Here is a 14,062-nt window from a genome sequence, read left to right as displayed (position 1 = left end):
GAACACTTGCAGAAAAAAAAAAACAGTACTGTCAAAAAAGGGTTCCTGAGACCCCATCTTTACGGTTCGTGGTTTCTGCTTGGCCCCGAGTGCCACTTGGACGTTCTTTCTGGTTCCCTGAATCCCTGGGTGCCAGTCTCCTTTTCTCCATAGTTTTATAACTTGAATATTTTTATGAATTTTTAACACATTATTACAACTTTATTCAAGCATACCCTCCATTATGAGCAAGTTACTCCTAAAAAAAAAAAACCTGTTTCTTGGTTGAGAATATTTTAAGATAAGCCTCTTGTGCTAACACCTTTTCCCTTTGCTCACCTCCTTTCTCCTGCCTCTGGGACAGTAATATTCTCCTCCAGGCCAAAGCTGGCCCCTGCACCTAGACGGAAGCTATGCTCTTCATCTGTCTTTGGTTCAGAATCTTTTACTCTTTCTTCTTTCTGTGCGTTTGAACTCCTCTTGGCCACTTCACTAGACATAAGCTAGAATCTCTCTGCTCTTGGTAAAGCAACAGATCTTTACCAAGAGCTTCCTATCACCCTGAGTATCTGACATTTTTTCTCCCTTTTGCTCAGTCTTGAAGTCATTATTTTTAAGTTGAATTATTTAGCTCGTTTACATTTATTATAATCATGTAGATATCGGAATTTATTTGTACATATTATGCTGTTCTTTCTATTTATTAAATAGTACTATTGTCCTTTTCATTTACTTGCTTGCTTTCTTTTTTTTTTTTTCATCCCATTTTCTCTTCTTTTTTTTGGGGGGGGGTAGGAGGGGTGGGGGGTTTCAAGACAGTTTCTTTGTGTAGCCTTGGCTGTCCTGGACTCACTTTGTAGACCAGGCTGGCCTCGAACTCACAGCGATCAACCTGCCTCTGCCTCCCAAGTGCTGGGATTAAAGTCGTACACCACCCCGCCCGCCCCAAGCCCATTTCCTCTTTTCTTAACCTGGAAGTTACGCAATCCTTCTTTTCTACTAAAATCCTTCTTTTCTACTGTGTAAAGTATTGCATGAAGTCAGCAATGACTTACATTTTTTATTTGACTCATTTAAAAAGGCATTTTCAATGAACATATAGTTCTGAATTGATTTATTTTTCTCTAAGTCCTATTTGATTATGTCTTTTGGTTGTATTTTTATTGTACTATTAACTAGAAAATCTCCTACAGTTAAGGGTTGATTTCTCTGGGATTATCTGTTACTGTCTGTTTTGTACTGCAGTACACCATAGGGTGCAGTTTCCCAAACTGTCCTAGTTTTGATAGGGCAAAATTTGAAAACAACAACATATCGTGGAGCTAGCTTGAATTTATGAATTCCCCTGGAAGATTTCTGCCCCCCACTTCCACCCAATACCAAAGTTCAAGTCTGGCAGCTTTTCTGTGGTGCATTGGAGGAAAGGGCTACCTATAGTTGGTCCTTAGACTAACTGCATTACCTTTTGTGGGCCAGACCTTTGTGCAGAGGGCTTCTCATTTGGATGGACTCGGGATTTGTCCCCTACAAAAAGAACCCCCCCAAAACCAAGAAAACAAAAACGTACTTCAAGTTTACTTGGTGTGCAAACACTCCCAGGGCGAAAGGCAGTCAGTCACCTGGCCTCCCCTCTGCTCAGGCGTTTGCTCTTTGCTGCTGCCGGGTGCTGCTGTACTTTTCCTACAAAGCCATTTCTGTTCACCACAGAGAGAGAGAGAGAGAGAGCAAGGACAAACGAAAGGGGGGATTCCAAGGAAGTCTAGCCCCGTGGGCTAATGAATTTAACGGGGTTACTTAAGGGAGCATGGGTCACTCAGACAGAGGCAGCGGCATCGCAGTTCCACGCCAGCTTAGGACACAACAGCTGCGACCCCGCACAACCCGCAACAGCGTCAGTGGTGGAGAGCCTCCTCTCTCACCCAGAAATTGTTTGTTGCTTATATAACCTGAGGGAGGGGCCTTGTGAATCTCACACACTTTGCAAGCTTCCAGAGTCTTGTGTTGCTTTTCCCTTCCTTCCAGGAGAGAATGTTTCGGTTCAGTGGGAGCAGCTAGAGACGGGCCCCAGGGCATGCTGGGTAAGTGCTCTACCGCGGAGCCACAGCCCGGTTTTGTTCTTGGTTTTCCAGGTCAATATATTTTTTTTACCTTCCTTGCTAGTTTATTGGGTATTTGGAGTTGTTTTTCTTTGCCAAATTCTTTTAAAAAACAAAAAACAAAAAACAAAAACAACAACAACAAAAAAACCAATGGCACCGAAGGCCCTCCACTCCATCCTCCGCTCAGTCGACTCAGGCAGAAGTCACCTACGCGCCTTCACCCCAAACCGGATGGAACCGGTTCTTACCTTCCTCCACATTAGACCCTTAGAGGCCTGTTTACAGGATTCTGTCCTCCCCAGGTTCTTTCCCCACTTCTGTGAGTCTCTCTTTCTGCCATGTTGCTGTGCTTCTGCCATTCTTGTGCACCTTGAGCCGTTTGTACACCTGTGCTGGGCTCCTGGCTTCCCGGTCCCCTCTCTGTGCCTCCTGTACACGATGCTATCAAAGTCAGTATTGCCTGGGTGGGGATCTCGTTTCTCTCCTCCCATGCACACGTCCTTCCTACTTTAGGCACAAGTCACCTGTGTCAAGCATCCAGGAATCCGACCGGGCCATCCTCTCCTCCGCTTCCCACACCCACCAGCCTTGCTCCCGGCAGTTTAAATTACCCTCCGAGTCCATGTCCCCCCGTTCCCCTTTCAGTGTTACCTCCTGGAATCTGCTCCTCTTCCTCTCCTGTCTCGGCTATCCACACTGCGTGTCTTTGGTTTCCTTGTTGTCGGTCTTGCCACACTTGAATATTTCCCTGTGCAAAGTTTTAGTTTATTTGGATCAGCAAAGTGGTCCCCCTCTCTTTTAAAGAAGGCACATATTTTATATGCCTATATGAGAGCTTGCACGTATGTATGTGCACTACATGTGTGCCTGGTATGTACCGAAGCCAGAAGACAGCACGGGATTACACCGTAACTATATTACAAGTGGTTGTGAGCTGCCTGGTGTGGGTGCTGGGAACTGAACCCAGGTCCTCTGCGAGAACAGCAAGCGCTCTTAAGTGCTGAGCCGCCTGGCCAGGCCTCCGCCACCAGGCCTCTATATCTATCTGGGGAGCACTGGTCTCCGAAGAACCAGCTATAGCATTGCCTCCTCCCGGTTGCTCCCAGCTCCTCAGCTGTTCCCCGCAGAGCTGATGCCCCAGCCTCTGTGTGCCACACTGACGCTGTAGCTTATACCTGAGGTGAGTCCTCGCTGCGGCATCTTGGTGCCTCATGATCTGAGATAGGAGCTGTAACACCGCGAGACACAGCCACTGGAACACAGGGAGGAAGGTTCTTCCTAGCTAAGCGACTTCCAAGGAGGTCTGAGAGATTGCATTAACAAGCGGACACAAGAGTGGAGACAAGACGTTCATAGACTGTGGAGAGATCTAGCCTGCTGTCTAGGGACCTTCCGTTAGAGTATGGCTACCAAGGGGTGTGGCGAGGAGGGAGGAAAAGATGGCGAAAGATCGACAACCAGCACGAAGTTACAGTTAGATAAGGGAAGTTCCGGTGTGCTGTGCGTAAGAAAGCGACTGCAGTCCAAAAAAGCCAGGGAAAGTCGCGCGCGTGCACGGGTGTGTGTGTGCGTGTGTGTGTGTGTGTGTGTGTGTGTGTGTGTGTGTGTGAGATGGCTTCAGTAAAGCCCTGATAAATGTCTGAGAAGATATGTTTACCCTGATCACACACAGTTTGTGCACGTGTACAAATGCCACACGATGCCACAAAAATCTAAGCACTTTTTATAAAGTATAAGAAAGCAGCCGGGCGGTGGTGGCGCACGCCTTTAATCCCAGCACTCGGGAGGCAGAGGCAGGCGGATTGCTGTGAGTTCGAGGCCAGCCTGGTCTACAAAGTGAGTCCAGGATGGCCAAGGCTACACAGAGAAACCCTGTCTCGAAAAACCAAAAAAAAAAAAAAAAAAAAGAAAAAGAAAAAAAAAAAAGAGAAAGCTAGGGCACTTCGCGGAGTCTTCAGGCAAGAAGCACTAGACAGATGCATCCTTGGGCTGAGCCACAGGAAGGAGCAAAGGATCATGGGTGTGAGCAGGAGAGTCTGTCTCCTTGAAGCCCAGAGCCTAAGAGGGAAGGTAGCTGCCGACACCTAGCAGCACTGGCTGGATAAGAGTCTCACACCGCTGGGCATGGTGGTGCACGCCTGTAAACCCACCACTCGGGAGGCAGAGGAGAAAGAGGCGGATCGCTGTGAGTTCGAGGCCAACCTGCTCTACAAAGTGAGTCCAGGATGGCCAAGGCTACACAGAAAGACCCTGTTTCGAAAAACTTTTTAAAAAAAAAGGAAAAAAAAGATGCCCCACATCCTCACAACAGGGTGTAAGAAATATAGAATTATCCTGTGTCCCCGCTCCAGCAAATCTCATTTTTTCATCTTTAGGTTGGTTCTGAAGATAAGTCCTTCAGAAAGCACGAGACGCTGCAGTTTCGAACAAAGCGCAAGAACCGTGGGCTGTGTTTTTATCAACCAATCACGTGCAAGCGTGGGCAAGTGGCCTCCTTCTCTGAGTCTGGGGCACACTCTGCCAGGCCTCAGCCACTCCGCAGGCTGGTAGCCGAGGTGGAGCTGTGATCGTCTGAGCGGCGACTTCTTTGACAACGTTACTTTAAGCACTCTACGCACAATATCCTAACCAAGTCTCAGGGTCCGTCCGAGGTTCTGTACAGATGAATGAGGTAAGGATCAGGGAGGCAAAGCTTCTTGCCCAGAGGATCAGACAACCAGACAGTGGGTGTGCTGATCTGGAACTGAGGCCGTAGTTCTGTATTGCTTGGGTTGATCTTGCTATTCGCAGGTAACAAGACGCTGGGCTCCCTGTGTGACCCCTGGCCTCGAGGTCGCAGCAAGGCATAAGGCAAGATGGCCTCAGCGAGGGCGCAGTGTCCCCTTCCCAGTTGCAGGGGTACTGGTTGCATTGCACAGGACTAACTAGTATCTAAAACGTGTGAATGTGAGTGTGCTGGGAAGCCAGATCTAACACAACCAGGCTCTGATTCCTGAACTGGCACAGTGGTACACCTGACCCCGCCCAACACACCTCCACAGAGGCAGGGGGATCAGGAGTTCAAGGCCATCTCCCTGTATACGGTGAGCTCACAGCCAGCCTGGGCTACACGAGAGCCCACTTCAGAACAAGAGGCCAGGCTTGTGGTGGTGCACATCTCTAATCCCAGCACTTGGAAGGCAGAGGAAAGGGGATCTCTACGAGTTTGAGACCAGCCTAGTCTACAGCAAAACCTTGTCTTGAAAAGCAAAAACATGGACTGGAGAGATGGCTCAGTGGTTAAGGAAGGGCACTGTGTGTCCTTCAAGAGGACCCAGGTTCAATTCCCAGCGCCCACACGACCGCTCACAACTGTCTGTAACTCCAGTTCCAGTGGACCTGACACACTCACACCAATGCACATAAAATAAAATAAATACTGAGCCAGGAGTGGTGCACACACCTTTAATCCCAGCTCTCAGGAAGCAGAGGCAGGTGGATCTCTGTGAGTTTGAGGCCGGCCTGATCTACAAAGTGAGTCCAGGACAGCCAAGGCTACACAGAGAAACCCTGTCTTGGGGAGAAAAAAACTTTTTTTAAAAATTAAAAAAAAAAAAAAAGAAAAAAGAAAAAAGGGCAGGAAGGAAAAGAAGAGCAGAAGGAAGGACTTGAATTTATACCGGCCCAGGGAGAGCCCTAAATTGGTGATGACTGCTATACTGATGAGAGATAACTTGTATTTATTTACTTGATTTGTGTGAGGGCCTTACGCACACATGTGGAGGTGTGGGCACTCACATGTAGGCATGTGGAGGTCAGAGGTCAACCGTGGTTGCCTTCCTTTATTAAGCACTACATTTGTTTGTTTGTTTGTTTGTATCTGGGGTACAGGCGTACACATCCTGGGCCATGTGTAGCCATCAGAAGACAACCCGTCGGGGTCCGTCCTCTCCTTCAGCCGTGTGGGTCCCAGCGATGGAACCCCGGCCGTTGGGTTTGGTGACCAGCACCTTAACCATCATCCGCTTAGCTATCTTGCCGGCCCCACCACCTTACTCTGGAAAGGCAGGGTTTCTCGCTGAACCCGAAGCTTGCCATTTCAACTAAACTGGCAGGCGAGCAGGACTCCTGGGGCCTGCCACCCAGTGCCACAGATCGGAGCTGCATGCCTGGGTCTTATCTGGGTGCTGCAGATCTGGACTTGGGTCCTCGTGGTGGTGGCACAGTCAGCACTTTACCAAGTGAGCCCTCCCGCTACCCTGGGAGAGACACGTGCCACGTGAAGACAGGGGTGGGGATTGGAGCCACACTGGCAGAAGCTGGAGTGCGTGAAGGATTCTGGGAACTCCCAGAAGCTCAGAGAGACAGAGGAAGATTCATTCCTGAAGAGTTTGATGGAACATGGCCAAGTCAGCACCATGGTTTTGGGTTTCTAGGGCTTCAGGATGAAGAGAGTAATTTAAAGCTGACGTTGATCCAGTGGCCCAGTCGTGCACAGAGCGTGGGTGGGTTGACCAGTTAGACAGACTTGGGGAAGTAGGCTACTTTTCGGGTGAGGATAGTGGTAATCGAGGGCAAAAAGAATAAAAATAGTTGGGGGCTGGAGAGACGGCTCAGAGGTTAAGAGCGCTGCGTGCTCTTCCAAAGGTCCTGAGTCCAATTCCCAGCACCCACATGGTGGCTCACAACCATCTACAATGAGATCTGGTGCCCAATTCTGGCCTGCAGGTGCACATCCAGCCAGAACACTGTATACTAAATAAATACTAAAAAAAAAAAAAAAAAAAAAAAAAAGAATAAAAATAGCTACTTGCTAAATGCTGACCTGACCTAATACTTGCGTGTGTTGTTCCTGAGGAGTGAGGTACACAGTCCCCTTTTTCCTTAGGTTCTTTGTGTGGGGAACAACTTATAGGTCAGGTGAGAATTACATATGAGAACAGCCTCCCTCCTTTGGTTGGTTGGTTGGTGTTCGGTTTTTCGAGACAGGGTTTCTCTGTGTAGCCCTGGCTGTCTTGGGACTCACTCTGTAGACCAGGCTGGCCCCTGACTCAGCGATTCCTCTGCCTCCCCTCCCTCCTTCTCTACCCCTAGGTCTCTCTCACAGGTGAAACACGTGCCTTAGAAAGGTTAAAATGTTGCCCTGTTTTCCCAGTTGGCCACCAGAAGCAGACAGGGTACAGATAACAAAGTCTCTGGACTCTCTGTGCCTTACCCTCTTAATGATGTCAAGCTAGAGAGAGTGAACTCTCCAAGAAAGGTGTGAGTCCTTTACCCTTTACAAGCATCTCCCACGAAATTTGAAAGCAGTGTTTGTCACGAAAATATTTAGAAATTACTGGAATATTTAAAGGAAAAGTAAAAAAAAAAAAAAAACAAAAATTTCAGCGTGGCACGGTGGCACACACCTTTAAGACCCAGCACTTGGGATGCAGAAACAGGCAGTTCTCAGTGAGTTTGAGGCCAGCCTGGGCTACATAGTGAGAGCCTGTCTCAAGTAAACAAACAAACAAGAACAGAAAACCCTAGTGGTGCTATCGAGTAAGATCCTTCCCTTTTCTTCTATGCATACATATCATCCACAAAAATTTAATATTGTAAAGTTTGGTGTTTTGCGTTTTCATTTAACATGGAGCGACGTTTCCTCGTGCCATTAGTTTTTTGTTTTTTTTTTTCAAACCGATTTTTAATTACTCGTGCTCCTTCACCATGGGTGAGCCATAGTTTATCTAAACTACTGTGATCGCTTTTCTGGTTTCCAGCTCTTTCCAGCGATAAATAAGCAAGGGAACATTTTTGCGTAAATATTTAGCCTCATTATTTCCTGAAGACAGACAGGAGGAAATGCCGGGCCAAGGCGATGCGTATTGTGAGGCGCTGGATAGATAGCTACTGGCACACTGTTTACCAAAAGGGTTCTACCTGGGCAGCACTCTCAGCGAGGGTGTCAGCCCTGCCAGCCTAGCTGCATTTCGAAGAGACGGTCGCACAGGTCCTTGTGTCCAGCGGGCGGCAAGGAGGGGGAGAGACTGGCGAGGGACTCGGGGTTAGGAGACCATGGCGACGAACCCAGCGGGACTCAAAGGGCCGGAGGGGGCGGGGGTCGGGGATGGGGATGGGGGGGGGCGTCAGCGCCGGCTCTGCAACTGCGCGGCCGCGGGACCGGCCTCGGGGGCTCTCCTCCGCTCCGCACCGGCGCGCAAGGTTGGCCGCGGAGGCGAGAACCTCCGCCCCTTTAACAGGGACCCTCCCCTTTAAGGCGGGCGCCCGCGCGCACCCGGCCCCGCCCTTCGGGGGCGCGCGCGGCGGCGGTGGCGGTAGCAGCGGCGGCGGCGGCCGCACCGGCTCCCGGGAGCTCACGTGCCGGCGCGGAGCGAGGGAGCCCGGGGACGCGCGGGCGCGGGGGCGCGCGGGAGGAGGGAGGGAGGGAGGCGCCGGGGGCGCGCGCGCGCGCTGGGCGCTGCTGGGCTGCGGCGGCGGTTACTATGGCGGAGTCGGCCGGAGCCTCCTCCTTCTTCCCCCTTGTTGTCCTCCTGCTCGCCGGCAGCGGCGGGTCGGGGCCCCGGGGGATCCAGGGTGAGTCCCGGGCGGGGAAGGGGGCGGCGCGGGATGCCGAGGGCCAGGCGAGGCCTCGCGCCCGCCGTGGGGCTCGGGCGCGCCCCCTCCCCAGCCGCGCAATATGGCCGGGCGGGGGGCGCGGAGGGCCGGGTTGTGGGTGGCGATGGGTCAGCCTTGGGGACCCGCGCGCTCTTCCAGGCGGAGCCCGACCGGGGCGCCCAGGGGGTCGCGCTTCCAGCGCCCTGAGCTCCCACCGCTCAGAGCCCAGGCTTCCTCGAGATGTGGAGGTCCCTGGCTCCTGCCCTTCAGCACGTCCGTGCCAGCAGATGCTCCTGGGGGGCGCCTTTTCTCCCGCCAAGACTGTGGGGTTCGGCAACCCGGAGCTTGTTTCTTCGAGGTGTTCTGATGCCGAGAGCCCATTCGTACCCTGGGCTACCAACGATAGGGCTCTCTAACCTTCCCTTCAGCTTGGGGTACCCCTGCCCTTCCTCCCCTGCCACCCTGATGTTCTAGGCGCCGGAGTCACATTTCCCCTTGCTTCGCTCAGTCCCTTGGGTTCTGCAGGGCAACCCCCCCCCTCGGATATCCATGCCTGTAGAAGCTGTTTGGAGAAATGGGGCGAGCAGGCCCCTACACCTTGTTGGAGCCTGGCCTCAGAGCCACCCCCAGCCCTGTGAAACCCTGTTCCCCAGCTGAGAGTCAATCTGAATCTAGGTGTGTTTGTGTTTGCTTTCCTCCTCGCCTCCCCCCACCCCGCCCCAGGGGACCCATTGGGTTAATCACTTTGAGAATGCTTTTCAGGTGAAATCCTGGAGCATGCTTCCACCCCCACCCCACCCCCAAATTATTTAAAGACCCCACCATTGGACTCTCTTCGCTCTGGCCCTTGGTCAGTATTTTTGTCGTGGCACACAATCCTTCCAACTAGCACCCCCTCTTCCCCAAACACACACCCCTTACCTTCCAACCCTCAGGGCCTTGTGTTGGCCATGCCCACCCCCACCTTTCCCACTAGAGAGGCGGAGACGGGTTTTTTTTGTTGTTGTTTTTTGTTTTTTGTTTTTTTGGTGGGACACTGCACTGGCTGTGTTGTTTATGAGGCACTTGAGGCTGGGAAGAGCGCATGAGACCCTAAAATGTTTTCGTCTGATGGTATTTCTCAGGCGCGTTTTGGCATTGGGGTTGCAGACGAAGGTTATATTTGGCAGCTGCACCGAAGTGATTATTGACCCACAGATGGATCTCGTGAGACAATTAGGATTGTATCTGCTGCTCCCGTTGTACAAAGCCTGCTGCCTGGCTTCTTAGCCACCCCCAACCTCCCAGCAATGGGAGATCTTGTGTGTGTGTGTGTGTGTGTGTGTGTGTGTGTGTGTGTGTGTGTGTGTGTGTGTGTGTGTGTGTGTCTCTGGGCCCTCTCTCCCTCCTCTCCTCCCCTCCCCCTCCCGTCTCTCACACACAGGCGAGTCTCAGGTGGCTCTTGGTTTCCTAACGCAGACCCTCAGTAGAAGACATCATCACGCTACTCTGGAATCTCAAAAACAAGTTCATTGTCCCCTCTTTCCGTGTGCTCCACACAGTGGTGGGGCTTGTGCTGCGGGGCCTTTGTTCACTGGCTAATGCTTCTGTTGGGTACTGTGCTGTGTCCCCACCCCCCATGTCACCGCTCTGTCCCAGGTAACTGTGCGGTGGGGACTGACAAACAAACCTAAGCGGTGGGTTTGAGCAGGGCCTCAGGTTTGTGGGGATCCCGAGCACGATTTTCATCAACAGGAATGTTTGCTGGGCCTCATGGGCCGTGTTTTTGGACTGTGTGGCAGAGCTGTCTCCCTAGTAGGATAGTAAAAATAAGGAGACTCCGTCTTGAGGTTTGTCATGTTGTGTGTGTATAAATAAGCCTGGAAGGCCCTTCAGCGGAGTTCGTAGCCTGCCTCTAACTTCTCCATGGTGTGGTGCGTCTGCCTGTGGGTTTTTCTTGCTGCTAACATAGTTGAGAGTGTTTAATTGGTGGTCCAGCTGGTTCTGGATGCTGTAGGGCTCATTGTTGTTTGGTATGCGCCCTAAAATGGACGTTTGTCGGGGTGAGGGTGTCACAGGGAGCTGGGTTCTTTTTTTGGTAAATGGGAAATTCAGTTGTGTGTCTAGCAAACATTCTCCAAGGCCTTTAAACCTCTTGGCCAGACGCTACAGTTTTTTCCGGGACACATCTACTTGCCAGTAGTGCATGCTGCAGAGACCACTGTTGCAAAAGTCTTAGGGTGGAACGGCGTCACTTCTGGGAAAGTAGAGGCTGGGATAACAAGAAGTTGGTGTTTTCCCTCCCCTGCATTTCCTATACAGTGCTCCTCTGTGCGGGTTGGGAAGTGACAGGGCAAGGCCGTCCTCAGGCCTGGTGTGGGGACACCATGTGAGAGCAGTAAGAGACGGGTGTCTATTAATTAATGAAAACCGGGGCTTAGTGAAAAGCCAGCAACAAGGAGAATGACTTTCAGCCTAGGATCAGCATCCATTGGCTACTTGCATCTTAAGAATGTCCACGCTGATCTTGTAAGATGGAAAGTCCGGTGAGCAGCAGGAAAGCATTTGTTTTCTTAAAGCATCAAGAGGGGCAGTTGTGGTTCTGCGAGGAGCATTTTGTATTTCTGCAAACTGCCTAAAAATGTAATCCCAGTCCAAGCCTCGAGGCTCTGTTGAGAGGGCATGGACGTTGAAGTCGGGTGGAAGTGAACCGTGAGGGAAGGGGCCGCTGATTAGCTTGTTCAAACAGCTCCTGGGGCAGATGTGATAAAGCACATTAAAATGGCTACTCTGGTTAAAGGTTAGCGCCAGATGGAGGGAGGAGGCTGGTGCGCAGGGAACTTTGATTCCTTACAGGTTGTCCTTGAACAAGTAACTTAACCTGTTACTGCCTCAGTTTTCCCTGTGGAAATGAGAACGCTGTGTGTCGCTCCCCGGTTGGGGCATTTGTGAGGCTGACTTACTGATAGCCAGTTGGCAGGAGGTATTTTTAGACACAGTTTCTGACTTCAGTGAATAAGCAATGTTGAGTTACTTTTTATCTTATGGGGCAGAATAACATGCTTTGATTGATAGACACACCACATGTCAGTGGGGCTCATTTCTGATTTTGCTTTTTGGTAGGCAGGGTTCAGGTTTCCTCCGGTTAACTTCTGCCGCTGGCAGGCGGTCTCCTCGCCGGGCAGCATACCTGTAGGAACGGGAGGCAGGCTGGAGGAAGTGACCTGCTTTAGGCTGTATTGGTTGGCAGTGTTATGCAACCCTGGGTGTGTTTATGGTCCTATGTAAATGTTACATAAGAACATGGAGGCCAACGTGGCCAGCACGGTGACTGAACACAGGAAGGTTAGACCGAGGGCTCCATCCTGCAGGACCCCGGGAGGCTGCAGGCTGCAGGCTGGGCTTGGTTCCCCCTAGAAGCCCTGCTAGATGACTGCGCCTTTCGGGGGACTGCCGTGTTATAAATAGGCTTATTCTCCACCGGTGAGCTAATTGTAACCTTGCTACCAAAATATGAATCCGGGAGAGGAGAGCCGCGCTGCTGCGCTCAGTGTGCCCTGTTGAGCCTCTGCGCTGCAGTTTGGAGCTTGAGTTGAGTTGCTTTGCCTTCTGTTCTCATGAGCACCCAGGAGCAGAGGGTGGCGCGGGGAGGGGAGGTCTCAGCTCCACTTTAGATCCCCTTTCTGGTTTTGAAGGTTAAATTAGAATACTGGTAGGGCAGCTGTGGGGTTTTTTTCTTTGTCTGCTTTGTCTTTTGCTGTTTTTGAGACTGGGTTTCTCTGTAGCCTTGGCTGTCCTGGACTCACTTTGTCTTGAGTTCTTGTCTTGTCTGTTACAGAGGGCGCTGGTATAAGGGAACATTGTATCTTTTTCCTCTCTGTATTTACAAAAGGAAAGTCCTAGCGACCCTCGAACTCCTCAAGCCTACAGTCCTGGGTGAGCAGCCACCAGTCCCACCGAGACGGGCCAGTCACAGCCAAGTGTCTGCTCTCGGGCCCTTTGGTTTTCTAGCAGTCTGACTTGAATTTCTGTTTGCCCCATGGTGCGCGTGTGTGCACACGCTCTCTCTCTTCCTCTCTCCCTCTCTCCCTCTCTCCCTCTCTCCCTTTCTCCTTCTCTCTCCTCCCCCCCACCCCCAAATCAGCCAATGCATGGCTTACCCTGAGGCTGGACTCCAGAGGCACCATCTCTACTCTGGGCTGCTGTGTACCCGCTGGCTCCCACTAGGATGCGTGGGACATGGTGCTGCCGTGGTCCTGCGGAGCGGTCTCCTTCCCCTACTGTAGGCCTGTCAGAGTTTGGTTTAGCAATGAATTGTCTTCCCCCAGCAGGTCCGACCCATGCTCCAGAACTTCGAGGTGGTCGGCTGAGGCCGGGTGGTCACCTTTGCTTATTTTCTTCCTTTTCTCCAGCCTCAGGCCTGCATTTGTCCTGCTGGATATTTTGGATTTAACGTAACAAAAGTAACACATGTCGCGCCGCCTCTAATATCTACATAGTTACACATATAGGGAGACTTCTTTATGCATTCAGTTGGGTATGTGCCTAGAACAGCTTTTGGCATGAGGAAATAACACTGAATAAGATAACAAAAGTTCCCAAATCCCTACTGTTGTGGAACTTAACATCACAGTGGCTTAAACTAAATATAAATAAGTAAACACAATTACTGGCTGAGTGTTCTGAGCAAGATGGGTTAGAGCATGCCCAGAGCGCCCCACTGTATCCTCAGCTTTACGTGTGCTCTGTGAAACCAGCTGTGGCAGCTTGGTGGTTACGGGCCATAAGGTGGCACCGACACTGCTAACCAGTGCGGAGAGCCCTGGCTCCTACAGCAAGTGTAGGCTCAGTTCTTACAAGTGTCTGCTCTGAGCTCCCATCAGATGATCAATAAGTAACTTTGTTTCTGTATAAAGATACCCTGTTTAATACATACTGTCGGTTCCTGACATGAAACTCAAGCAAGAACATACTGCAACTCTTACCTGAATCAACCTTACCTAACACCGTTCCCCCTAGGGCCCTAAGGCGTATCACTGTCCTCTTGTGCTTAGGGACGACAGCCATCGCTTCAGCACTATGCTTGGAGACCGTTTTACATAGCAAAGTCATCAACAAAAAGCATGACACTAAGTATACTGCCAAGAGGACATGTGTTTACAGTATGAGAGCCAAAACAAGGAAGTGGGGCGTTGCCTTGTTTGACCTCCAGTGGGAACATGTGTGTCTTTGACTGCTCTGTGCATGTCCTTGGGTGACCAGGAAAGTCCTGCATGCATTGTGCTCCGGGGTCACAGATAACTGTTAGTAAGTAGGCAAATGCATATACGCGGAGTTAGAATAGTGAAGATCAGCCATGGGAGTTGGACACATGTCATAGGCATAAACTATATTGTATAGCCTTCTCAGGACTCCTTTCTGTGTGTGTG

General features: G+C 51.1%; 1 protein-coding gene and 1 long non-coding RNA gene across 3 annotated transcripts in view; both read left to right on the top strand.

Annotated features, from left to right (window-relative positions):
* The first annotated feature begins 1,224 nt into the window (after nucleotides 1-1,224).
* On the top strand, nucleotides 1,225-6,839 carry LOC311579312. Its single transcript, XR_014773117.1, has 3 exons — nucleotides 1,225-2,057; nucleotides 4,454-4,749; nucleotides 5,949-6,839. It is a non-coding gene; the product is annotated as an uncharacterized lncRNA (long non-coding RNA).
* A 1,632-nt stretch (nucleotides 6,840-8,471) lies between these two features.
* The window catches only part of ACVR1B (activin A receptor type 1B), a 37,794-nt gene continuing 32,203 nt past the window's right edge, over nucleotides 8,472-14,062 (top strand). The window contains exon 1 of one of the 2 annotated variants that reach the window (XM_084749737.1): nucleotides 8,472-8,633. In XM_084749737.1, the coding sequence (XP_084605863.1) occupies nucleotides 8,543-8,633 (91 nt within the window). In that variant the 5' untranslated portion in view covers nucleotides 8,472-8,542. Of the gene's footprint in view, nucleotides 8,634-10,273; nucleotides 10,293-14,062 lie in introns of those variants that run through there. The other variant, XM_084749738.1, reaches the window with a different exon arrangement.

Source organism: Acomys minous (assembly GCF_964271855.1).
Source record: "Acomys minous genome assembly, chromosome: 12".
Taxonomy (NCBI): domain Eukaryota; kingdom Metazoa; phylum Chordata; class Mammalia; order Rodentia; family Muridae; genus Acomys; species Acomys minous.
Note: the sequence above shows the minus strand (reverse complement) of the source record. Positions and strands in the feature narration are given on the sequence as shown.